The sequence below is a fragment of the Rattus norvegicus genome, chromosome 9, assembly GCF_021556685.1.
Source record: "Rattus norvegicus strain SHRSP/BbbUtx chromosome 9, alternate assembly SHRSP_T2T, whole genome shotgun sequence".
Taxonomy (NCBI): domain Eukaryota; kingdom Metazoa; phylum Chordata; class Mammalia; order Rodentia; family Muridae; genus Rattus; species Rattus norvegicus.
The window spans coordinates 65,334,215-65,359,799 of record NC_141542.1 but is presented as its reverse complement, the minus strand read 5'-3'; the positions used below and the strand labels follow the sequence as shown (position 1 = coordinate 65,359,799).

The 25,585-nt window shown below is 40.7% G+C and overlaps 1 protein-coding gene across 6 annotated transcripts; it reads right to left on the bottom strand.

The window, feature by feature from the left end:
- Window positions 1-878: 878 nt before the first annotated feature.
- On the bottom strand, window positions 879-10,684 carry Nabp1 (nucleic acid binding protein 1). Of its 6 annotated transcripts, none has more exons than XM_087566664.1 (7): window positions 10,571-10,662; window positions 9,990-10,119; window positions 9,772-9,910; window positions 8,037-8,108; window positions 6,834-6,909; window positions 6,178-6,229; window positions 4,106-5,082 (listed from the first exon to the last, which is right to left on the bottom strand). In XM_087566664.1, the coding sequence occupies exons 2-7, from the start codon at window positions 10,000-10,002 to the stop codon at window positions 4,916-4,918; spliced, it is 519 nt and encodes a 172-aa protein (XP_087422790.1). In that variant the 5' UTR covers window positions 10,003-10,119; window positions 10,571-10,662; the 3' UTR covers window positions 4,106-4,915. The 6 variants fall into 6 exon arrangements, 5 of the variants coding, with proteins under 5 accessions (NP_001014238.1, XP_087422790.1, XP_087422793.1 ...); XM_087566667.1 differs by having other exon boundaries at window positions 10,017-10,119; XR_015628714.1 differs by lacking the exons at window positions 4,106-5,082; window positions 9,990-10,119 and adding an exon at window positions 879-1,273 and having other exon boundaries at window positions 6,011-6,229; window positions 10,120-10,662.
- Between the last annotated feature and the right edge of the window lie 14,901 nt (window positions 10,685-25,585).

Sequence of the window (25,585 nt, the reverse complement as noted above, 5' to 3'; positions counted from 1 at the left end):
CTTGAAAAAACAATCTTGGCAGTCTTCTTGTGTTATCTTTGAGGACAGTTCAATGATATGCTTAAATAAGGGGATTTTCCAATTTTCTATGATCACTTCTTAATGTCATCTATTTCCTTCATAAATTAAATTATCCTGTTGGGTAATGGACTTCCTCCCCCCTTAAACTGGCTAAACCAGATTCAGTCGCAGATTCAGCTACAGTGATTACCAGTAGATGGCCCTCGTGCTGACTTTTGTCCAAGTAGTCCAGCAACTCGAAGTCTTAGTGCTAAATATTTCAAACTCATGTGGGAATTTTGCTTAAGGTGGGATTGAAATCTGAAGATGTGTGGCATGTATATCCAGTAATGTCAATGCTTCCAACCCTACTTTTAAACTTTTCACATTGAGCTAACAGGAGACGCAAACATCTACTTCCTGCACTAAGCCATAGAATATACTTCAAACGTTAACCTAATGGTCAGGGTGGAAAAGATGGTTTTAACTGGATATATAGGTCAGTTGCAACCCCTCTAGAGAGATCTGATCTTAGGTTAGGCAGTTCTAGGCCAGCCTGGGCCACAATAGATTTCCTCTCAGAAGAGATCCAATCTCAGCTTTGCTCTTCTAACTTGAGTGATTCTACTTAATTCTACCTAATTCAAAATTTCCAGCATTCCTATGTAGAGGGGCTAATTATTTCTACTCAGAAACACTTGCTTCAGCCAGTTACTCTGTGCTTTGGACATTCTTCTAAAAACATTTTCCTTGCTCAACACAATTTAGAACATTCTAGATTTATCTCCTTGTAAAAGGGAGACAGCGAGGACAGTAGACAAAAAGATCTCCAGAGTGTTTGATGCGAGATCTAAGTTCATTTCCAGATAAGACAATCCACGTTTCTGAAAAGCTTTATGTATGTGACTTAAAAGCAGAGTTTTACTGAACATATTTTCAAGCTTACTCCAGTTTGTGAACAAGCTGGCCTAACTTGGATCCAGATATGGATTAATTTTAGAAGGCATAGAATGATCTTTAATTTCTAGCTGGGAATGGTAAGCTTTTTAAAATATGCTTATAGCCCTTCAGTTTGGTGGGCCAATAAATCCGCAGAATTAAGATACTACAGAGCAATGAACTGCCACCCAGTCCCTAATGCTTGGGTATAAAGTTTTGGGTTGTTTACCTTTACTTTTCTTTCTTTTTTTTTTTTTTTTATAATGAGTTCCAGGACAGCTACCCACAGGAACCCTATCTCTTTTTTCTTTTCTTTTTTTTTTCTTTTTCGGAGCTGGGGACCGAACCCAGGGCCTTGCGCTTGCTAGGCAAGCGCTCTACCACTGAGCTAAATCCCCAACCCCCTTACCTTTACTTTTCAAATGGCTAAAAGAACTACTGGTTGAAACGTTACTACATTGAACACCTCCCAAAGGTAAAATCCAGGTCTTGGTAGTGTGTTTGGACCTAATGGTTAGTGTGGGAAAATGCTTATTAGTAACTGGACTTGATCTTAAGTCTGTGATTTGTGTTTTCAGAAATATCAAGCCTTTGTTCATTCAGAAACTTGGCATAATTTGGCTAAAGTTTTCTGATCCAAATTCTAGTGTATTCCCAATAAAGCAAACCTCAAGCCATCTAGAGAACTTAAATATACCTAGAAAACAATCTAGCTTCTTCCTTGGGATGTAATACATCAGGATAATGCATTTTCAAAGGTCACAATTAGATGTTAGCAGAAGCATGTCTGAAGTGTTAATCATTACCCGTGAAACGTGGGGCTGTTTAATCACTCCCACTCATAATCAATGTCTAAAACCTCAGCACACAGGCCAAGTATCTCTGTACCTAACTTCCTCAAAACACCACTGTTACTAGAATATGACTGGAATTAAATGATCCTTGTCTACTAAAATTGATCAGACTTTCATCAGGTAAGAGACAGAAAACTAAATCAGGCTTTAAATAGAGGCAAGACTTCAGTGTGGTTAGAGTTGGGTTGGCACATGCCTGATTGGGAAAGTATTATGTTGCTTCCAGTGCTTTTTAGTCATTAGAGTCTCAAGAGTCACACACAACCTAAAATGGCTTCAAGCAAACAGCCATTATGCTAATGATACTTAATAAGGGAAGCATTTCAGCAACCCAGTATCAAGAATACTCCGTATGTAATCTCAAGGTTAAAAAATTTTTTTAAAAAAAAGGGCTAGTTAACCTTCAATCTATCCTTTAAAAATTAATCATTCTTCATGTTTTAACAAAGTTCCTAAGACTTATCGAGAAAAAGCAAAAGAGTTGGTATAGGAAAACTATGCTTCTGTGATAGCTCAGAGGATAAGAGCACTGGCTGCTCTTCCAGAGGTCCTGAGTTCAATTCCAGCAACCACATAGTGGCTCACAACCATCTATGAGATCTGGTGCCTTCTTCTGACCTACAAGCATGCATACACACAGAAAGCTGTATACATAATACATAAAACTTTTTCTTTAAAAGTGCTTCTGTGAAGCAAACTTCAGCCTTCAAGCATTCGCACATTCATGTTTCACCCTTTACTGTCTATCCTGTGGCAACTCCCTGTAAACCTGACAGGAAAAAAGGGACAAGGCTAGTCTAATCATGAGTTTGTTCTACTCCAGAACTGTGTCTAGAAACAGTAATGGGGACCCAATCCTAGAGGTGCACTTCTATACTGTTTTGTGTTTCATTGGGTCTTGTTGAAATTTGTCATCGACAACTGAAGACACCAGAGAGGAGGAAGGTTGACACTTTCTTCCATAACTTCTTGTTGAGTGGTATCCAAGCAGACTGGGAAGGCAAATTATTCATTATTGTTTGAATTTCACTTTGCTTTGGTTTTAGAAGTTTCCCTTAAGAAAAAAGAAACTTGTTAATAAGTCAAACCATAGAACAGGTAAAACTACTGAGACAAGTATCAATTATAAGTAAAATCCTAGGGCATTTTCTATTCAATCCCAGTATCTCAATGCAGAATACCTCCATACTGAGATCGGCAATTCCTCTATTAACATTTTGATCAGACCACAAGATATGACTGATCATCTACCAAAAGTTATTGTTGTTACCTAGTCAAAGTCCTAAATCCACAAAGGAGTATGAGTCCCACTGCTTGTTTTCCTAATCACAACTTGCCTAGCATCATAGGTGAGAAGAAAACAAACTCAGAAGGTAGAGCCCACTGAGCCATGCCTCACCATACTAAAATCTATTCAAATCCTTTCTTTAGAATCATCTTTAACACCATATCCTATCACAAATAAAAGTTCTGTTACTCCTATCTTAGATTTTTAAGACTAGTTTGTCATTTATTTTTACTCAAAACATCTATAATCACAAAACACAAGCTATCTTAACCCTTAAGTGACTTTTTTGAAGCATTCAGAAATGTAAACAAAAAAAATCACAAATCCAAATCAGCAGTAATTATTAATATATGAACAAATGACAAATATCAAAGCCCTGTACCTATAAACCAAAGTAAACTCCTTGTGACTTCTCAAAATGCTATGATAATCACCACACAAAGCCTGCTACAGTGCACACTGAAAATCTGTTAAACTGAATTAGATCAGAACCTGACACAAATTGTATTCAAATGCTATAGAAGTTGAACAAAAGCTTACTTATTTTACAATATGAGGTAAGGAGAAATGACACGTACAAAACTGGGGAGCAGCCAGACTGAAGCTGATTACAACTTCAGTAAAATGGACTGAGCTCTCCATGTTTACTGAGAGTAAAAAAAGGTAGGTAGATATGTCATCATTAGAGCAAGGTTTTTACTCAAGAGACAATATTTAAGGAGAGACAAATACTAACAATGAAAAAAATTACCAATTACCCACCATAAGTCAAGTCCCACCACACAAATTGCACCTTAACAGAGGTATCATCACTTCTTGAGCCATTTAACTTTTGCTAGTAAGGCTATGTGACTTGTTCAGAAACTTTACACACACACAGCCCTGGAAGAAAGGAATGTCTACTTCTAACTGACTACTTGTAACTGGTGGTCACATGGCTATATGAATTCAATTTGACTTGTATTTACTACAATAACTACCATGAGTATTTGTTCTTTTTTTAAATAATCAGATTAGCCTTGTGTTGTGCTGCACAGCTTTAATAAATGAGACCACTGTCCAATAAGGTATTATAGCTTCCTTCAATCCCTCCAATGACACTTTAACATTTAACATGGTAACTTCAAAAATAAAACATTCAGGGACTCAGTTGTAAATTTTTCTTCAATGTAATCTTCAATGTTTGCAAAAAAAAATGTTAAGAGCATTATCTTAAACAGTTTTCTTCTAAAAATTATTTGTTACAGTACATATTTTATTCCATAATTCTGATAAAGAATCTGGTTATCTGGTAATTAAACAAGAGTTTGGGATGACTCTGTCCTTGGAAAAATCTTAATGGCAGGCGGTCACTCTAGGATTCCTGGATCACAAACACTCAAAAAATGTTGCCAGCACTGACCAAGTTTCTGGCTTGGGGTGTTTATTACTTCAGGTAGCAATATCCAAGTTTGAGACAAAAGAACATTTTCCACTAAACCTCATGGCAAACATTACAAAGTTTATGCAGAAGCCAGACTCACAGAAGCTATATATAAGCTGGTGTCTTAAGTAACTCGCCCTTGAAACAGGGACAAGTTTTCAAGTGATACCCAGTAAGTCCTTGCTCTAAAAATAAATGTTCCTGCTTTTCAGAGTTCCTATTCTTCAACAGGATGGAACTGAGCAGCGTAACAGTTTTTCAGTAAAAACCAACCACTCTTTTTAACAAACCAAAAATATAAAAGGAAACCCGTAAGAGACAAAGTTTTCACAGTTAAGAATAAATAAAAGTGCACTAAGTGTTCAAGTAGGTCACGTAGTTTAAAAACTACATGTGTCTCTTTGGCTTAGGTCATCTTTTAAAGGCTCTCCTCGGATCTCTGGCATTACTTATTGTGGTCCTGACTGTTTGATTACTAGGTTCTCCTGGTAGCTGTGGACTGATGGGTCCTGGGCCATTGCTTCTGCCATATTGAAGAGGATATCCCCTAGATTCAGGGCCAGTCTGAACACCATTTCCTAAGAACACACACACAAAAAAAAAAAAAAAAAAAAAATAATCATCATTTTCAGAAATGGTCCATATTTGCTACAGAAATGCAATCGTTAAAGTTCACCCACACACTATGACGCTGTCAAATACCAGGAAAAACAAGCACTTTTTAATGAAAAGATGTGAGCTCTGTCTATTAACAAATACATTACTTGGTACTGAATGACTAGAAAGCGGGGAAAACAACGTGAGCATTAAGACTAAGAACAGGGTATAAAAACAAACACACCCCAAAAAATGAACTGCAGAGAAATGTTTGAGTGCTCCTGTTCGGCTCTGTATTTGAGTACTGGTGTTTGACTCAAATACAGTTAATGTTTCAATGTAATCAAGCTAGTGGTGGACACAATGGTTTTCCACAATGGGAACTGGTCAAATAAGCCTCCTGCTACCCTAATCAACTCCAATTACAGAAAGATAGATACATCTTAAAAGACATATCCTAGGTTATTCAAAGACAAAGAATTTTTAGAGCTCCAAGATCACTGGTCAGAGGTTTGAGGAAGACAGACTGCTCTTTTTAAAACAGCAGCTAACCAAGAGCGTGTGCAATGTTAAGGTGCTCTCTGCTCCACAGCACCATGTCTGGATAGGTATCTAGCAGTGTCCAAGACAACCAATAATTCTGCATGTATTATAAATAACCATTACAACAAAGACACTGGTAAAATAAGAAAAATAAATAAAAGATCTCATCAGAGGGTCACCAAAATTAATCTAGTTATAATTAATATTTGTCATAATAGGTCTCAGTGTTTAAATAAGAATGTGCTAGGGTTGGGGATTTAGCTCAGTGGTAGAGCGCTTGCCTAGCAAGCGCAAGGCCCTGGGTTCGGTCCCCAGCTCCGGAAAAAAGAAAAAAAAAAAAAAAAAAAAAGAATGTGCTTAATATACTAGCTGGACAAGTGTCTTCCACCTTCCCCCAAATCTTTTATTTGTGTGAACTTGTTTACTAGGAGTTCCTCTTTAACACTAAATTATGCATTAAGAGAATTTTCCCTTTACATTTCTCATAATTCCTATAATGTCTACATATCATCACAACTATGGAAATATCTTACCCACTGTCCCGAATATACTGGTGTTCATTTTATCCTTCTGTTCATTTTGTACCTAAAAGACAAAAGCAACATATTTATAAAATAATTTTTTTAAATATTAAGGGTTTTAAAAATGATTTTCAACAATATTTAAAGGTTTGTCCAAATCCATTCAATGTTAAAGTATTCGGAAATCTTTCTCAAGTCTCTTATAGCTTTTATTATACTCAATACTGGCTGATATTTCCTTCAAGTCTGCAAAGTACTAAAAAGCATGTGTTAGAAATTGTATACAAACTCACAGAATGTAATGAAGGCTACTTTAAGGGTTGTTTTGTTTTGAGATCGGGTCCCATGTCCCTAAAGTAGCCTCGCACCCGCACCCGTATGTAGTCAGGATGACTTTGCACTTCCTATCCTACTTCCAGCCTCCTAAGAGATGGGACTTCAGACATGCCCCAGTGTTTGTCTTTCGCAGTACTTGTCGGCAGAGCCCAGGGCATCATGTATCCTAGACAAGCAGGCTATCAGTGCAGCTATATCCCCAGTCCTCAAGATTGTTTTATAATTCTTCTCATTACACTGTGGACATCAGAGGCTTACCCTGCTGACAGAACTATGGTACACAGTCAACTTAACCCAACCCTAAAAATATACCATATTTTTTGATTAATTACCACTCTGTTCTGCTGTCCTCTATAATCTGGGTTTGGCTCACTGAAATTTGGCACTTCTGAATACACCATACAAAATCTGAAATAAAGGACAAGTTAAATGACTTCAACTTTTTTGTATAATCTCCTTAACTTACAAGAATAAAAACCTTAGGTGTCAAATATTACCTTAACAGTAGCACGTTAACTAAGAACAATCATAGCTCTTCAATTCTAAAATGAACTAGATCCAGTTTGGGAAAATCTTAAATTGACCCTGACAAAGAACAGCTATGAGGAAATGAGTAACTTCCTGTGGTTCTTTACCTAGCTGACCACCATTATTGCAGAATCTCTGTATTTATGACTATCTAGCCAGATCCTGCAATTGTGCCCCACAGACCTTCATAACACATGACTCTAAGGAGCATCATTCTGCATACGAACCTACACCAGTCCCAACAATCACCTTCCTGATGAAGTGGTAACTCAGATTCTGATGTTTAATCAGATTACACTTTTTCCCTTTCATATTAACCAAGACACAATTCATCTCTGGTATGAGTTTTCCTCTCTCTTTTTTAGTTCCATTTATGACTTCTCTACTCCAATCTAATGAGCACTAAGATATATCTAAGCATTAGCAACCAAAGAGAATGGACTAACAATTTGGCTCATTATGTATAACACACATTATGGATGAAACCCAGACAGGTAGGCTAACATGGAGACTAAAACACTTTTATACTCCCCACATGTTCCTGCAGGTCAGGATGCAGTCATTACCCACATGGCACACACTAATTGTGGCTGTATGTACTATACATAGAATAGGACAAACAGAAGGCTTCAACTTTCACTACTTAAAGTCCCTTTAACTCTAGTACAAATTCATCCATAGAGACAATGAAAACTATAGATCAAAACCCATGTCTAGATTCTATTTTAGTAAATCAAGAGAGACTACTTCAAATGACACCTGAAAGACACATTTTTCTAATGTTACAGACAGGGCTCCACTGGAGCTTGTCTAAACTCAGGTCTGCTGGGAAAAGTTCACCTTCTCAACCACAGGGAGCAGAACTGATAGTGTTTAAAACAGTTACCTACCTACGGCATAAAGCCAAGTCTTCACAGGCCAAATGAGTGGCTTACAGTTTATACTTACCAATTATTCTATAAACATTATTTGAAATTTAATTAAACAAAATGCACTTTAATACTTACTCTCCAATTTTTTGAAGTTCACCACCTCTTCCAGTATAAAGTGTCAGGCATCCTTTCCACATTGATGCATATCTAGAGGAAAAGTAAATTATGCTTTCAGTAGAATGTATAGTATTTTCTTTTATAGTTATTGACATGGTCAAGGATGATATAAGTCATCTACTTCTGCAGATCGCAGTTCTCAAACTCCTCAAAGTTTGGCACAACTTTATAAAGGAGCTAAAAAAAGACCACTAACCTTCCTCTTGCCCTGCTGGCCTTCCCAAATTTTGCAAGTTTTAATATCAACATAATGAAACCAATTGTTTAGTGTGAACAATTTTAAATGTGAATGACATCATTAAATCTAAGGAAAATATAATCTAATCGAGTTAGCAGAATCAGACCAAAGTCTGGTTTTTTTCAATGTATTTTTGTACAACTACCAAGGTAACTTCGTGACTAAAAACATATTATGATTAGTAGTAGTATTGTAGTTCTCCCCATAACCCCCAAAAGAAGCAATTCTCTTTTGTGGGAAAAGCTATGAAAGTTAAGAAGATGTAATTTAATGTCACAATGACTCGGTGAATAAGAATAAGATGCCTAAGTTCTGACTCTCACTTCCTGCTTTGATGACACTTTACCTCACTTCCTGAAAATGCTGTAAGGCCTGTAAGATAGTATCAAAGAGCTCCTGCCCAAAGACTCAATACTTCTTAGATTCTCTTAGCCCAACAGCAATTGCCAACTATTTTTCTGATGGCTACCAATAAAGTTATCACAATTCTCTCAATCACAGAAGCTTCCATATTCTACTTTCTAAGATTCTTTCCTGGACTTCTCTTAAGACCAACATTTGGTAAAAATTTCAAGTCTATGAAAAAAAGTACTCTATCTCCATAACCAATTAAATATTCTGAATGGATCAAAGATGCTCTCTCCTGCCACTTGGTGTTTTATTTTGGTTTTCATGAAACACTGATCTTGCTGAGTACATGTGACCACAGAAATGTTAAATTCAAGCTGGGACTGTAAGTCAGATGGCAGAATGTTTGCTTGGCATGCAGAAGGCATTTTGTTCTTTCCCCAGGACGTTTCGGTACCCGCCTGGAATCCTACCACCTGGGGAAGTGGAGGCAGGAAAAAGCAGAAAATCAAGGTCATTCTCTTGGGCATCTTAAAGTTCAAAAAGAACCTGGAATACAGGAGACACTGTTTCCAAAATGAAGGCAAAATTAGGAGTTAAATTCCCCAGCTATTCAATTTATGTCCATACCACCTAAATGATGAGTACAAATAAGGTACTGAAAGGATTTCATGGTACAAGGAAGGAGGTGGAAGACATGGAGTGACTAAAAAGGAAATGTGTCCAAGTGGTGTGGCACAAAAAACTGATTTGGCAGCCAGGTCTCTGTAGGTTCGAGGACAGATTAGTCTATAGAAATTGCTCCAGGTTATATAGAAAAACCCAGTCTCGAAGAAAGGGGAAAAAAAAAGGGGTAATGTGGTCTTTATCGGCCTCACTGATAAAGGCTCACAAACTTCTGTGGTATTTTCAAAATAAAATTAACCTTTAAGATTGGATGATAGGAGTTAATTCCCTACTTAAAACAAGGTAGCTGTGAAAGGTGAGCTGCCCAATGCTGTCCACTAAAACGGCTCACTTCTTGAAGTGGCCCATGGAAGAGCCCGGCAAGTTCTGAACCCCGGAAGTCGGCCAACCCCACACCTACCCCAATTTATGCACACCTACCCTCTGGTCAATCGAATAATATCCCCTGTCTGTATGAGCCCTCCGATCTCATCCCACACAGAAATAGTGATGCTTCCCGTTCTATCAGCTACTTTGCAGGATCTCACTTCATGGCCGTCTTTGGTTTTGGTCACTCGTCCTGTGAAGATTTAAAAAATCAAACAGGGGAGAAGGAAAGATGTGTTAGATAAGGAGTCCATTCGAGAGAGCTGTCTCACCCTCCTCCGGCATGCTACGTGACTGACTTCTGTCCCCGGGTAGGAGTCTCAGCTGGGAGCACGTGGGGTCGCGGGCGGGGAAGAAGTCCGAGCGCTCGAGGGTGTGGGGCGGGCTGCGGACCTCACTTACCTATCTCCAGGACAATAAAGACGACATTTAAGTTTTTCAGTCCGGCCTTAATGTCTTTTATAAAAAGAGGAGGGTCGTTGACCCCATGCATACTGAGAGGCAGGTGCGGCTAAGCTTCAGAGACCCTCTAAGCAAGGCTTCCCACCCTCCGAGGCCAGGGGCAGAGCCGGGGGCAACCTGAGGCAGGCCTGGCGACCAGAGTCGGGAAGCGGTTATTCAGGGGCCGGGGAAACCAGCCCTAGAGGCGCCAAGCCGAAAGGGGGAAAAAAAAATGGAAGAGGGGAGTGGGGGTCGGGGGAGACTCTCACAAGTTCCAAAATCAAAAAAGCACCCCGAGACCGCTCCCAAGTGGGCGGCGAGCAAACGAGCGTGCAGACTGCCGCCTCCGCTAAGGGAAAAGGGAACAGGGGACGGCCCTGCCCGAGTCCCGCTTTCCCTCAAACACACGCACACGCGCGCGCCCCCTCAGTCCCAGGCTCCGGGAAGGTACGTGACAGCAAAACAGCAACGCTGTACACCAACCACGCAGCCCGCGTCCGAAACAGCAACCGGCGAATGCGCCCTCAGCTTTATTAAGCCGCGCCCCGCCCCTTATGGCGTCACGCGACGTCACCACGCCCACTAGCACGCCTCTGGGGCGGAGCCCAGCGCCAATGATCACGCAGCCTCTCTAGCTCCTCCCCTGCTGTCAGCTCAAGCCCCGCCCCCAGGCCGTCCAATGGGCTCTCGGCCACACCCTCTTCCCGCCGGTCGCGCAGGTTTCCGGGTTTCTGTAGGGCTGTGTCTTTTGCTGCTCGGAGGGAACTTAGGCTTCTTTACCTAGTTCCTCAGGAGCCTTCAGTTCGGTCACCTTTGCCCTTTAGGATCAAGGAGGGAGAGAAAGATCGAACTGAAGGCTCTCAAGAAAGAGTTTCCAAGTCGCAGGGAACTTGGCGATCAACTTCTTACTTTAGAGGTGTTTAAATTGGGACCCAGAAACACCACGTCGTCTTTTTAAAAGCAATTTGTAAACCTGTTCTCATGCTGATAATAACCATACACAGTTAAGTTCCACAGATAATTCATTTTTTCTTTAACCCTTTTCTTTAAATTTGGCTTTTATATAACTAAGGTGAATTAATCATACACTGGTGAAAAAGAACCTTAAAACAAAACCTAAAAGGGAGGGGTGTACGTTTTACAACCAAACAAGCTGGAGCTGGTGCCTAATTGTGTGAACTTGAAAATAGTTGGTTAAGCTTCCTAGCCAGAATTTAATATTCTGAACAATAAAACTAAGATCCTTACCTCATAAGGGAAGAAATGGGGTCATAAATAAATTGCCCAAGTGATGTAGCAAATAGATCCGTGATCAATATTTCATTTCATCAGTTTTCTATTGAAAATAATAACCTGTTATTTAGTCTCGTGATGAGTGATAATTTTAACCCCATTTTACAAGTAATAGAACTCACTAGAGAATAACCAAACAGGGTTTCAATTTAGGCAATCTTGACTCTAGGAGGCTTCAACCAGAAATATTTTATGTTGAAGTAGTGTGATTGTAAGGCTCCAAAACAGACTGAAGAAGTAAAATGGAAAGAGCAGAGTATATTCTAGTATAATAGACAGTCATATAAGCAAATGCTGTGGAAAATAGAGAACTTCTATATCAAAGCATGTGGGACTGGAGAGCTGGCTCAGGGGTTAAGAGCAGTGACTGCTCTTCCAGAGGTCTCGAGTTCAAATCCCAGCAACCACATAGTGGCTCACAACCATCTGTAATGGGATCTAATACCCTCTTCTGATGTGTCTGAAGACTCAATAAATAAATAAATTTTAAAAAAAGAAACATGCTTCTGTTTTCCTTTCAGGATAATATCGGCAAACAGCATAGACATATTGCTAGAAACATTTTTAAAAATAATCACATTATCGAGAATGTTTAAGTATTTGTAAGGAAGTAGTTGTGTGCATTAAACGTAAATTGGAACCTTTTTTAAAAGGTTTGATAATGAGCTCTTTAAAAGTTTAAGAATAGACATCAAGCCATGTTGAGAATATTTGAGCAGCCTGGAGGTGGAGCATACCTTTAGTCCCACCATTCCGGAGGCAACAGCAACCGGTGAGTTCAAGGTCAGCATGGTCTACAACCTGAGCTACACAGAAACCCCACCTTGAAAAAAACAACAAAAAACGATAATAGAGCAAAGTGGTGGCCAGGGGTTTGGGGGTGAGGGGACTAGCCACTCCCTGAATTATCAACCATTTGCCCTCATAGAAAGGACTAAGAGGCATGCTCAGAATTATATACACATTTCTTAAAGAGGGCCCAAACATCAGGAGCCCAGGCCCTGTGTAGGTAAGGCCCAGGTGGGTTCTCAGCGCTGACCAGCAGTGAGGGGAGACGTGGACAGACTCATGCCTCTATCCCCAAACTGAAACTGATAACTGATCACAAACAAAAATTAGTTTTCTCTAACAGTTTCACTGGGGATACAAACCACTCTTAAAGCCAGGCCATACAAAAACAACTCGATGACATTTTGGGAGGTTCTTTGGCTCATAACATTTTGTCCGGACTTTTTTTTAACCTTACCAGTCATATATTATGGTTTCTTGTACAATTTCTGCGTGTCTGAAAGAGAGTCACAGTGTCCATCTGTTTCTTGTCCTTTTTTCTTATGTTTTGTTTTTTCTTTGTTTTTATCTTATTACAATTTTTTTTAGATTCCTGTTTTCTAACAGAGAGGGGGGGAAGGGGGAGGGAGGGAGGGAGGGAGGGAGGGAGGGAGGGAGGGAGAGGGAGAGAGAGAATGAATTAGATAGGATGCAAGGATGGACCGATCTGGAAGAAGTTGAGAAAGGGAAACCATAATCAGAATATATTGTATGAAAAGATCTATGTTCAATAAAAAACACACTTGCATGCAAGAAAGAAAGAAAAAACAAAGAAAGAAAGGAGCAGGCTCTATAAAAAGCAGAAGCTAGTGCCGAGGCTGTCCCTGCCCTTCCGGGCCCTCCCTCCCTCAAGGACAGACTCAGCTGATTCTCTCTCACTTCCTCCCCAGCACAGAGCACCCACAATGAAAATGGCACCATGTTCTCACAAATCCAAAGGCAGCCTTGAGAAACTGCAACAAGAGCACACAATGGAGAGCCGTAGGCTTCAGTTAAGCCTAAGTCAGTTCCCAAAGATGATAAAAGAAAAGAAAAAAGCCTGGTCGCGATGCTACAGGTCCTTAAACCAGCACTAGAGGTAAAGGCAGATCAACTGCCAGCTGGTCTACATCTTGAGTTCCTGCCCAGTCAAGGCCACAGAGTGAACCCATCTCAAAGAAAATAAATAGATAGATAGATAGATAGATAGATAGATAGATAGATAGATAGATAGATAGATAAATAGATAGATAAATAGGGAGATATCAAGGACTTTCGATGGGACTGGAGAGATGATTCCATGGTTAAGAGCACTGGCTGTGGGGTTGGGGATTTAGCTCAGCAGTAGAGCACTTGCCTAACGAGCGAGGGCAAGGCCCTGGGTTCGGTCCCCAGCTCCGGAAAAAAAGAAAAAAGAAAAAAAAAAAAAAGCATTGGCTGCTCTCCCAGAGCAGGTCCTAGGTTTGATTCTCAGCATACGCAAGGCAGGCAATACATATTTATGATACACAAACATACATGCTGACAAAATGCCCGTATTCATGAAAATTAAAAATAAAAAGATGAAACCTTGCCGTACTCGTCTAAGCATTCCCTGGAGTACCGGCAAGCATGTGTTTGACATCTACTACATATGAACGCCCCTCACAAGCACGTTCAGGAGCTCTCTCAATGATCTAGTTTTCATGGCATATATTATAAAGCTGAGATTTAAACCCTATGCTCGTCAAAAAATTTCCTTTAAAAAATATAAAACGTGTATATCTTTAGTTATCTAAATTTGCAAATTGACTTTTTGAAGGATTTGTAATTTACAATAATCCCCAGTGCCTGACTGGGGGTGGAGGGTAGTGAACTCTACTAGAGGATAATGAATTTTTAGTTTCTCTTGGAAAGAGACACATCCTTAAGTAGATTAATTCAAAACATATTGCTATGTAATAATGAGGTAGGCAATTTTGGCTTCTATGTTCTGAAAGGCTTGTTTTCAGTATATCCCACTTCTCAGTAGTTTTCTGAATTTGCTATTTATGGGAAAAAAAGCAAAAATATATTGCCCAACAGAACTATCTAGAAACGAATAACATATTATTGGTTCAAGTATATATCATGATTTTCATACTTAAAGAATGTACAAAATGCTCCAAGTCCCATGTCTAAAGAGCCTAAGTGGGGTAGAGCCTCCATGAGGTCAAAGTTTTACAGAACTCAAGAATGCTTAATCTGGATGTTTCCAAGTTGTTTACCTTTTTCCTAGTGACCTAAATAAAACTGAATGTACAAGCAAATACATAAAATAATGTAAAAACTCAAGGGGGCAGGTCTCGGAGTGCTGCTGCTTAACAAGCCCTCTCCCCTACACCAAAGTATCAGTCTCTATCCTCACTCCAGACACATGTTGACTGGGTCTTAGAACTGTCTTAAAATTTCATTTACAAACTGGTTTGTTGGCAAAGGCCTGTAATCTCCAGCATTTGGGAAGCTTAGGCAGAAGGGTCACAAGTTCAAGGACAGCCTAAGCTGTATATCAACACTGACCCAAAAGAAAAAAAGCTCGAAAGTCACAAAATTTTGATTTACTACTTAATTTCTCTACAATAAAAAGTAGATATCCATCTCTTATTTGGGAGAACTGTGAAGTTCACATGCACATAGATATCCACAAATCACCATGAAGAGTCAGTTCTCCATATTAGAGTTCTCTAGAGGAACAGAATTGACATTAAAAAGGGAATTCGTTAAAGTGCCTTATAGGCTGTGGTCTAGCTAGTTCACCAATGGCTGTCTCTCTCTCTCTCTCTCTCTCTCTCTCTCTCTCTCTCTCTCTCTCTAAAGATTTATTTATTTATTTTGTATATGAGTACACTGTAGCTGTCTTCAGACACACCAGAAGAGGGCATCGGATCCCATTACAGATGGTTGTGAGCCACCATGTGGTTGCTGGGACTTGAACTTAGGACCTCTGGAAGAGCAGTCAGTGCTCCTAACCACTGAGCCATCTCTCCAGCCCAGCCAATGGCTGTCTCTTTAGCCAAGAATTCAGTAGGTCTTAGTCCATGAGACTGTGTAGGTCCTAAAGAAGTAGGAACTGAAAACCTTTTATTTTGTGAATGAAAAAAATACATCTGGGCAGTGGTGGCCGCAGGAGGCAGAGGCATGAAGGTCTCTGAATTCTAGGCCACACTGAGTTCAGGATAGCTAGGGCTACACAGAGAAATGTGATTTCAAAATATATATATATATATATATATATATATATATATATATATATATATATATATGTGTGTGTGTGTGTGTGTGTGTGTGTGTGTGTGTATGTAAATATATAAGATGTAAATAAGAATACCACCTAGAGTTACTAATGAATTCATAGGTTGATAATATTATGACAAAAATAAACAACTCACAATCGAACTTTCTCAAGTTGGGACGGATATCAGCCTTCAATGTGTTTATAAAGCAGCCCCAGGTAATGTCCATCAGTGTACACCAAAGTGTGACAAGCACAGCCAGATAAGAGATAGTGTTAGAACAAAAATGTTTTCCAGGGGTTGGGAATTTAGCTCAGTGGTAGAGCACTTGCCTAGCAAGCGCAAGGTCCTGGGTTCGGTCCCCAGCTCCGAAAAAAAGAAAAGAAAAAAAAAAGTTTTCCATTTCCCTATTAATTCCCTGGACCAGTGTCTCCTTGTAGTAGTTACGTTGATGAACCAGAAGTGAAATTATTGAGTATGGTTTAATCAGATTCCGTTTGGGGAATTTTGAAATGCACTTCCTGATACACAGTATATACATATTAAACAGGATTATTGACCTATTGATACTGAACTTATCTGTGTTAGAATTGAGGTTGCGTCTGAAAAGAAGAGTCCAAAAAATCCTTGACTTCATGCAACTTACGTTCTAAAGGGGTGCCAGAACAAATTGATAGATAGTAATTAGAGATTCATGACTAGCAAGGTGAAAAATAAAGCCAGGATTCTGGAGGTATATCAGCAGAGTGCTTGGGATCCTGCAGGTGGGCCTGAAGGCTACAGGTAGGCTACAGAGTGCCCCGGATAACATTCATATAAAGAAGGGAGCAGACAAGGGATATTGGGTTTTAGACAACAGGCACAGAGCAAGAACCATTTAAAACAGTCAAGCATCATTTTCGAGAAATATAGTCTTCTGTGGACAAAGCAGTGAATGAAGAGAGTCTAGAAGCTAAGAAGGAGGAAGGGAGCAAATCATATATGCAAGGTTTATACAGTCTTTAGATCTTACTGTGAGACAAGAATCCATTGAAGTATTTAGAGATATGGTCTGACTGCATTAACCTGACTGGAAACTGAGCCATCAGAAGGCTACGTTAACCCACCTGAGATGTGAGCCAGTTTACTACCACAATAACCCAACCATGGCTCAGTGGGATCAGTGTGGATGACACAACCACCAATTACTGCTCTGTTGGAATAGAGTAAGGAAGAAGAATTAAATATAATTAAATAATTAATGTTATTTAAATATTAATTATTTAATTATATTTAATATAATTAAATATAACCCCCCCCCAATCTTGAGTCTAAACAAATATAAATATGGAGTTGTTGGGAGCAGTGGGGAAGGCTCCACGAGAACAGTTTTTTAGGGGGTGGGGGGAGTAAGGGGGCTATCTCAGACATCTAAGCACTGCAGTAGAAAGAACACTAAGTGAGCAGTGTAATGAAGGGCAGATGAGTCATGTTTCTTGGAAGGAGGAGTTGGTCATTGGTCTGCTCTAGATCAAATGAAATTGAACAGGTATATCACTGGGGCGAGGATCAATCAAGAAGTCATTGATGGCACTGACAAGAGCAGTTTCAATAAAGTTGGTGGAGAACAAAAGCGTGAATAGATTTAGTGGTGAAAAGAAGTCCAGGAATCTGGTACATCAAAATAGATATGTACACCTCTACCAGGGGGCTTGCTGCAAAGGAGCAGAGGATGGGGGAAGCAGGGAAGCATGGGATACATGAGACTTTTCAAATACTTTTACCACATTTGTTATTCAGTGAGTGTCAGGGGGAGACGAGTTATAAGAGACAACCTCTAAGAGTCACCTCTCTCCTTGCACCATGTTGGTCTTGGAGAGATCACAGGCTCGGTGCCAAGTACCTGCAGTCACAGTGCTATCTCACTGGCCAAAGATTTCTGTTTGCTTTTTGTTTTGTTGTATAAGTCCACTGTAGCTGTCTTCAGACACACCAGAAGAGGGCATCAGATCCCATTACAGATGGTTGTGAGCCACCATGTGGTTGCTGGGATTTGAACTCAGGACCTCTGGAAGAGCAGCCAGTGCTCTTAACCCCTGAGCCAGCTCTGCAGCTCCCTTGGAGCTGTAGTCTACCACTGAGCTGCAATCCCAGCTCTTCTACCTGGCTGTTTCTATTAGCATTAGTCATTGTGTCGGGCACATGCACCATAGAGAGCCTGAGGGGAGTCAGAGCACAGTGGTGGAATGCTGGGTCTTTTCTTTCACATTTATATGGGTTCCAGATTTTGAGCTCACATCATTGGGTTTATGTGGCAATAGTTTTACCAACTGAGCCACGTCACTGATTGTTTATGTAGTTTTAGATGATAGAATTTTATGATACGGAAATGGGTCCACACATGCCTGACATGCAGAAAGCCCTGGCTTCAGTACCCTAGACTAAATACCACCCCCACCCCTACCCCGTTACCATCCCCTAAGGCCACCACATTTTCCCGTGGGAAGGGAAAGAGCTATTTCAAGGCAAATGACTTATCTTTAAAAAAAAGATTTAACCAGGAGAGTACATTTCAGCCACTGAATGCATCTTTGCAGATTATAAAAGCAAGCTATGACTTTTAAAAACTAAATTGTAGTAAATAAGTGGGATATTAAAATCCATCATCCTCCCCCAGCCCCTATAGCAATGCTACCCAGATTCATGAATGATGCGTAAGGAGTAGATCGGGCCTCATGTTATCCCTGAAAAAAATGAGTCACCAAGAGGCCAGAGAGTGTTTCAAGGTCAGAAAATGAGACAACAGAAGAAGGACCAGATCCTTCATTTCTTATCCATCTTTCCTGGGTCAGACCAACTGGCCCTCCTTTCTGAAGCTCTGAATCATTACTGAACACTATGTTCTTTTTGTTATTGTTGTTAGACAAGACTATCACACTGTAAAAAGGCTAGCTAGCTTGGAGCTCACTATGTTGCCTGTACTGGCCTTGAACTCAAAGCAATCCTCCTGCCTCCGTCTCCTAAATTCTGGAGTTACAGGGATGGACCACCACACTGGATGTATTCTTCATTTAACTTAAGCTCAAAGATGTAAACTGAAGATTGTGGCTTCTCTTTCTGAATGAGTGAATCTAATTAAGCTGCTTCTTCGTCAACACATTCACTAGGGTTAATCTTTGGGTGTGAATTGACTGCATAAAAAGTGTTCATCCAAACCTAGTGGCTTAAAGACAGCAACTATGTACTTTCATGACGTCATCTAGGAGTGACAAACATTCATGTGCTCAAGTCACCTGATGGCTCATGTGAGCCTCAAGGGCCTAAGGAGACATCACTCACATATCTGACACCTGGTGTTGGCTCTAAAGAGCCACTCACATAGCCGGCGGCTGATGCCGGCTCTACACAGGAGCTCCTGTTATTCCCCACAGTGTCTCGTGTCCTCTGGAAAGCAATAACATGGTTTCAGAGGGCAGTAGACATTTCACTGTCTCTAAAGACATAGACTAGCAAAATGTACATTTGTTCCATTTTGTTGATCCAAGCCAATCACATGTCCAACCTAGATCTAAGGAAATGAGGAGATAACCTCGGCTTTTTTTTTTTTTCATTTTATCCCAAACTCTATCTATGATAGAAAAGGCAATATCCCATGGGAGGTAAGACTCCTTAGAGAGTATTGCTATAATGCTTGGCTGTGACTGAGGCATCCTACCATTCTACCTGTTATCTCCTATTTTGTCCACAAAATGGAATTCACGTACTATGGTTTGTACTGGGAGTCTACTCTGGGCTTCAAAAGTCAGGTGACATATTTGACCTTGGATTAGTTAAAATTGGAACTAACTGAAGTCAGAGAGGGAAGTGATAGATGTAAACAAATGTTTATTTCCAGCATTTGTCAAGGTATGGAGGTGAGAACTGACAAGGTGGCTCAGTGGCTAAACCCAGTCTTACAAAAGACCTGAGATTTCTTCCCAGCACTGTGTCAGATGGCTCATAACTTCCTGTAACTCCAATTCCAGGGGAATCTGATACTTCTGGGTTCCACAGACAACCACACATGTGCGCAAGCCCTACAAATACATGTACACCTAATTCAAAACAAAAAATAAAAGTCAAAATAAAAGAACTGAGGAGGTTTCTGAAGGATTGGTCTTGTTGCCTCCCCTGCTCTATCAGCTAACCCCAAGTGGTTTTACGTTAAAAGTCAACTGACAAAGCTTCAAATACTACATTTTATCTCATTTGACAAGGAGAGAGAAAAACAGGTGGAATGTGTTCCAGTCAGGGGTAATTTTTAGAACACACACCTGCCTCTCACACTGTATTGGTTTGTACTAAGTCCTAAATCCAAGGGGGCTTGGGGAGAGGCATGAGCCAAGTCAGAAATTGGTATGTGGATCCCTGAAGAAGAGCAGACATGGATGGAAACACAGCGGGGCAAGGAAAAAAAAGAAGCATGGATCTGAGATAAAAGGTACAGTCAGGGGAAAATCTAAGGTCAAAAGCCAGAGGCTGTGGAGCGAGGCATTTGGGGAATGTCTGGTGAACAGGAAAGAATCCAGCAAAACCAGAATGGGGGAAGGGAGTGATACCAGACAAGGATGAAGAGTCCAACAGAAGCAGAGGTAAGTGTTCGTTCAATAAGGACCAGTGGTGTGCTGTGAAGGAGAAGTAAGGGTGTGTTAGGGGTCCTCAAGTCCAGCGCAATGCTTTGCTGAAGGACTCTATGGACAGTCTTCCACATACCTCTGACAGTGACGCACGCGGAGTTGAATTACCAGGTGGAAAAGGCACATGGCAAAAAGTCTGGAGGAAGCTGTGTCCAAACTGTTCCTGCTGGAGTCACAAGTTACAACACAGGGTGTAAAATGCTGCCCTCCAGGGAAGCACACTGCAGATTTGGTGCCTGGGGCTCTTACTGAGGGCTGAACTTACTAATACTCTCTTCACGGTGCAATCTCAAGTCCCTGAATAGCAGAAGAAAGGTTTTGAATCTGAACTGCATTGTTTGAACAGTTGGACACTCATAATTTGTAGAATGGTGGAAACTCCCCTGGAACCTAAGCTCCCAGATGCCAGTCTGTGGCCAACCTTGCAAACAGATGTCTCTAGAATAGCAGCCTTGGGCCTACTGTTAACTGCCCTTTGTACACAAATCCACAGAGAGGGACTCACAAAATAGAGTGCAGTAGGAGGCAAGAGTCTAAGCAGATAGGAAACAGTCCCCATAGTTAGTATAGAAAAAGTAAATAGAAACCACAAGGCAAATAAACTGAGACGTAGAGCAAGGATCACATTAACTGCAGAATTAAGAGGGAATCACACTGAGTGCAAGGAAGGCTTAATTGGCACAGGAGAATGAGGTAATGACCATCATCGTACCTTTGAGATACTAGAGCTGCTACTTAAATCTGGAGATGAATGGCCAGTGTTCCAGTTCTACGTGAGGCCTAGTTGTTCCATTTAAATACATCTACACCTGCTTCCTCCTTATTCTACTGTAGCTAATTCTCATATCTCAAGATTAGAGGCTCATCTACATTCCTTGAAACCCGAAATCACCAGTAGCATACCATGGGTGTCATTCATTGAAGATGTAGAAAACAATGTTGAGAAAAGTTAGTGTGGTAATCAAGAGATCACTGGCCAGTTAGATAAAGGACCAGGACCTGGAGCATCACATGAAACACTATTCTGAAACCATGCGCCAGCTACATCAAGCTGCTCACAAAAATATTTAGATGAAAAACCCTTATTCGTTTTAACTTGGCTACCGTAGTCTACTAAATCTACAGTCTTTGTGTGATCTTACCATCCTGTAGTCACCAGAAGGACTCTACCCAGCGAGAATATCATCTGCACTTCGTACGAAGCAACTCTGACTGTCTGTTTGGTCTAATGCTGCTCGTACTGTGTTATGATTTGTATAGTGCCCAGGGAATGGCACTATTTGGAGGTGTGGCCTTGTTAGAGTAGGTTTGTCACTATGGGAATGGGCTGCCTGGTAGCCAGTCTTCTCCTAGCAGCCTTCAGATGAAGATGTAGAACTCTCAGCTCCTCCTGCACCATGCCTGCCTGGATGCTGCCATGTTCCCGCCTTGATGATAATGGACTGAATCTCTGAACGTGTTAGCCAGCCCCAACTAAACGTTGTCCTTATAAGACTTGCCTTGGTCATGGTGTCTGTTCCCAGCAGTAAAACCCTAAGACATTTGGATCCCCAAAACTGCATGAGAATCCACACATCCACACGTAAGCCACTGAGGGAACCCTGCCCCACCCCCCCCAGTTGGTTTTGATTGTTAAATAAAGTTGCTGGTGGCTAATAGCTGGGCAGAGAGACAGAGATGGGACATTTAAGATTCCTGGGTAAGGTACAAAGGAAGGAGGAAGGAAGAGGAAGAGCAGCAATGCTGGAAGAAGGTGGGGGCGAAGAGACACTGCACCTGATAAGATATAAGTCAGAGAGCTTAGCCATCATGTAGGAGCTGGGTGGCCCCAAGAAGGCTGCCTGACGGTCCAGGGCAGCCAAGATGAGATATAGATTTTAGTAAGTAATGACTTGGGAATAATGGAGGGGGTTGGATTAGCCACGTGGGGGTTGGGAAGTGGCCCAGACATTTTACTGATTAAGCAATATCAAAATATAAAGGCCGTGTGTGTGTGTGTGTGTGTGTGTGTGTGTGTGTGTGTGTGTGTGTGTCTGTCTGTCTGTCTGTCTGCCTGTCTGTGTGTGTGGTGTGTGTATGTGTGTGTGTGTCTGTCTGTCTCTGTGTGTGTCTGTCTCTCTGTGTGTGTGCTGTGTGTGTCTGTCTGTCTGTCTGTCTCTGTGTGTCTGTCTCTCTGTGTGTGTGGTGTGTGTGTGTATGTGTGTGTGTGTCTGTCTGTCTCTCTGTGTGTGTCTGTCTGTCTGTGTGTCTGTCTGTGTGTGTGTCTGTCTCTGTGTGTTTGTGTGTGGTGTGTGTGTGTGTGTGTCTGTCTGTGTCTGTCTCTGTGTGTGTGGTGTGTGTGTGTCTGTCTGTGTGTGTGTCCGTCTGTCTGTCTCTCTGTGTGTCTGTCTGTCTCTCTCTCTCTCTCTCTGTGTGTGTGTGTGTGGTGTGTGTGTGTGTGTGTGTGTGTGTGTGTGTGTGTGTGTGTGTGTGTGTGTGTGTTTGTCCATTCAGGAACCCAGAACATTGGGGCAGGTAGTGAGTAACATGCTGCCAGCACTGAGATCAATTTGAGTAGCTTTTATTGGGTATAGCTACATATGACTACTTCCCTTTCCACATTCTTGCTGGTGCCCTTTTGAATGAGTCCTTTCCACTGCACTGCTTTTCCAGGTCTCCCTACATGCTCTGTGGTAATTCTTATTAAAGGTATTATACTCCACTGCCTCCATGCTTAGCTCTAAGCACATAGTTTGCCTAGCACTTAGCGAAATGCTTCAAAAGGATAATCGTTCAAAGATGTTCACTGAATAAATGAAGAAACACAAACAAAGAAATGGTATAATGTTTTATGTGGTGGAGTTCTGATATGAAAATTAAAAATCTTTGATCAAGACATACAATTTTCAAATCTCATGCTTGAAACAATATTTCTTAGCTTTTGGAGTACATGGTATTTCCAAAAATTACCTTGCTTTTGTCCCCACCCCCACCCCACCCCCCACTTCTTTTATTTTGTTTTCCAAGACAGGGTCTCTTCCTGTAGCCCTGGCTGTCCTGGAACTCACTTTTATAGACAAGGCTGGTCTCAAACAAGAGATCAGGCTGGCTCTGCCTCCTGAGTGCTGGAATTAATGGTGTGCAGCACTTCTCCTCACATTCCTGGCCCAAGAGAAACCGGCCTGGAGCCCTCTAGACACAGGAACCTAGGAATAGTCTGGGACAGGATCCTTCCAGTTTCTGCCTACACCAAGAGCTGAAAGACAGTCACCAAGGATGCTGACACACTTGAAAGCAGATGTAAAATCACCACTTCCGCTCCAAAGGACCCATCTGGAGCCCTTAGGACACAGGAACCCAGGAGCAGTCTGGGACAGGATTCTTCCAGTTTCTGCCTGTGCCCACAGCTGACTCTGTGACACAGCTCTCTGTACACAGATCCCACTAAGAGAAATCTGGTCTCCAGAAGTGCTGACACACAGGCTCACAGGAGAGTCAAGCCACTGTCAGAGACAGCAAAGCCAGCTAACATCAGAGGCAACCAGATAGTGAGAGGCAAGGACAGGAACCTAAGCAACAGAAACCAAGACTACTTGGCATCATCAGAACCCAGTTCTCCCACCAAAGCAAATACTGGATATCCCAACACACCAGAAAAGAAAGATTTCGATTTAAAATCAAGTCTCGTGACGATAATTGAGGACTTTAAGAAGGAGATAAATAACTCCCTTAAAGAAATACAGGATAACACAGGTAAACAAGTGGAAACCCTTAAAGAGGAAACACAAAAATCCCTTAAAAAATTACAGGAAAACACAACCAAATAGGTGAATAAATTGAAAAAAAATCAATCCAGGATATAAAAATAAAAATAGAAACAATAAATAAATCACAAAGGGAGACAACTGTGGAGATAGAAAACCTAGGAAAGAGATCAGGAGTCATAGATGCAAGCATCACCAACAGAATACAAGAGATTGAAGAGAGAATCTCATGGTCAGAAGATACCATGGAAAACATTGATAAAACCATCAAAAATAAATAAATAAAACACAAAAAGCTCCTAACCCAAAACATCCAGGAAATCCAGGACACAATGAGAAGATCAAACCTAAGGATAATAGGTATAGAAGAGAGTGAAGATTCCCAGCTCAAAGGACCAGTAAATATCTTCAACAAAATCATAGAAGAAAACTTCCCTAACCTAAAAAAAGAGATACCTATAGGCGTACAAGAAGCCTACAGAACTCCAAATAGATTGGACCAGAAAAGAAATTCTTCCTGTCACATAATAGTCAAAATACCAAATGCATAAAACAAAGAAAGAATATTAAAAGCAGTAAGGAAAAAAGGTCAAGTAACATATAAAGGCAGACTTTTCAGAATTACACCAGACTTCTCACCAGAGACTATGAAAGCCAGAAGATCCTGGGCAGGTGTCATACAGATGAACATAAATGCCAGCACAGGATACTATATCCAGTAAAACTCTCAATTACCATAGATGGAGAAACCAAGCTATTCCACAATATCTTTCCACAAATCCAGTCCTACAAAGATAATAGGATATTGGAAAACTCCAGTACAAGGAGGGAAAACACCATAGAAAAAGTAAGAAAGTAATCTTCTTGCAACAAACCCAAAAGAAGAGAGCCACACAAACATAATTTCATCTCTAACAACAAAAATAACAGGAAACAACACTCACTATTCCTTAATATCTCTTAACATGAATGGACTCAATTCCCCCAATAAAAAGACATAGACTAACAGACTGGATACGTAAACAGGACCCAGCATTTTGCTGCATATAGGAAACACAGTTCAGTGACAAAGACAGACACTACCTCAGAACAAAAGGCTGGAAAACAATTTTTCCAAGCAAATGGTCCTGAGAAACAAGCTGGAGTAGACATTCTAATATTGAGTAAAATCGATATTCAACCAAACTTCTCAAAAAAGTTAAGGGAGGAAAGATAATCATCAAAGGAAAATCCACCAAGATGAACTCTCAATCCTGAATATCCAAATACATTCATAAAAGAAACTTTACTAAAGCTCAAAGCACACATTACACTTCACACAATAATAGTGGGAGACTTCAACACTCCACTCTCATCAATGGACAGATCATGGAAACAGAAACTAAACAGAGACACAGAGAAACTAACAGAAGTTATGAACCAAATTAATTTAACAGATATCTATAGAAAATTTCAACCTAAAAAAAAGAATATACCTTCTTCTTAGCACCTCATGGTACCTTCTCCAAAATTGACCATATAATCAGTCACAAAACAGGCCTCAACAAATACAGGAAGACTGAAAAAATCCCACGCATCCCATCAGTTCACCATGGACTAAGGCTGGTCTTCAATAACAACAAAAATGACAGAATTCCCACATACACATGGACGCTGAACAAAGCTCTCTCTACTCAAT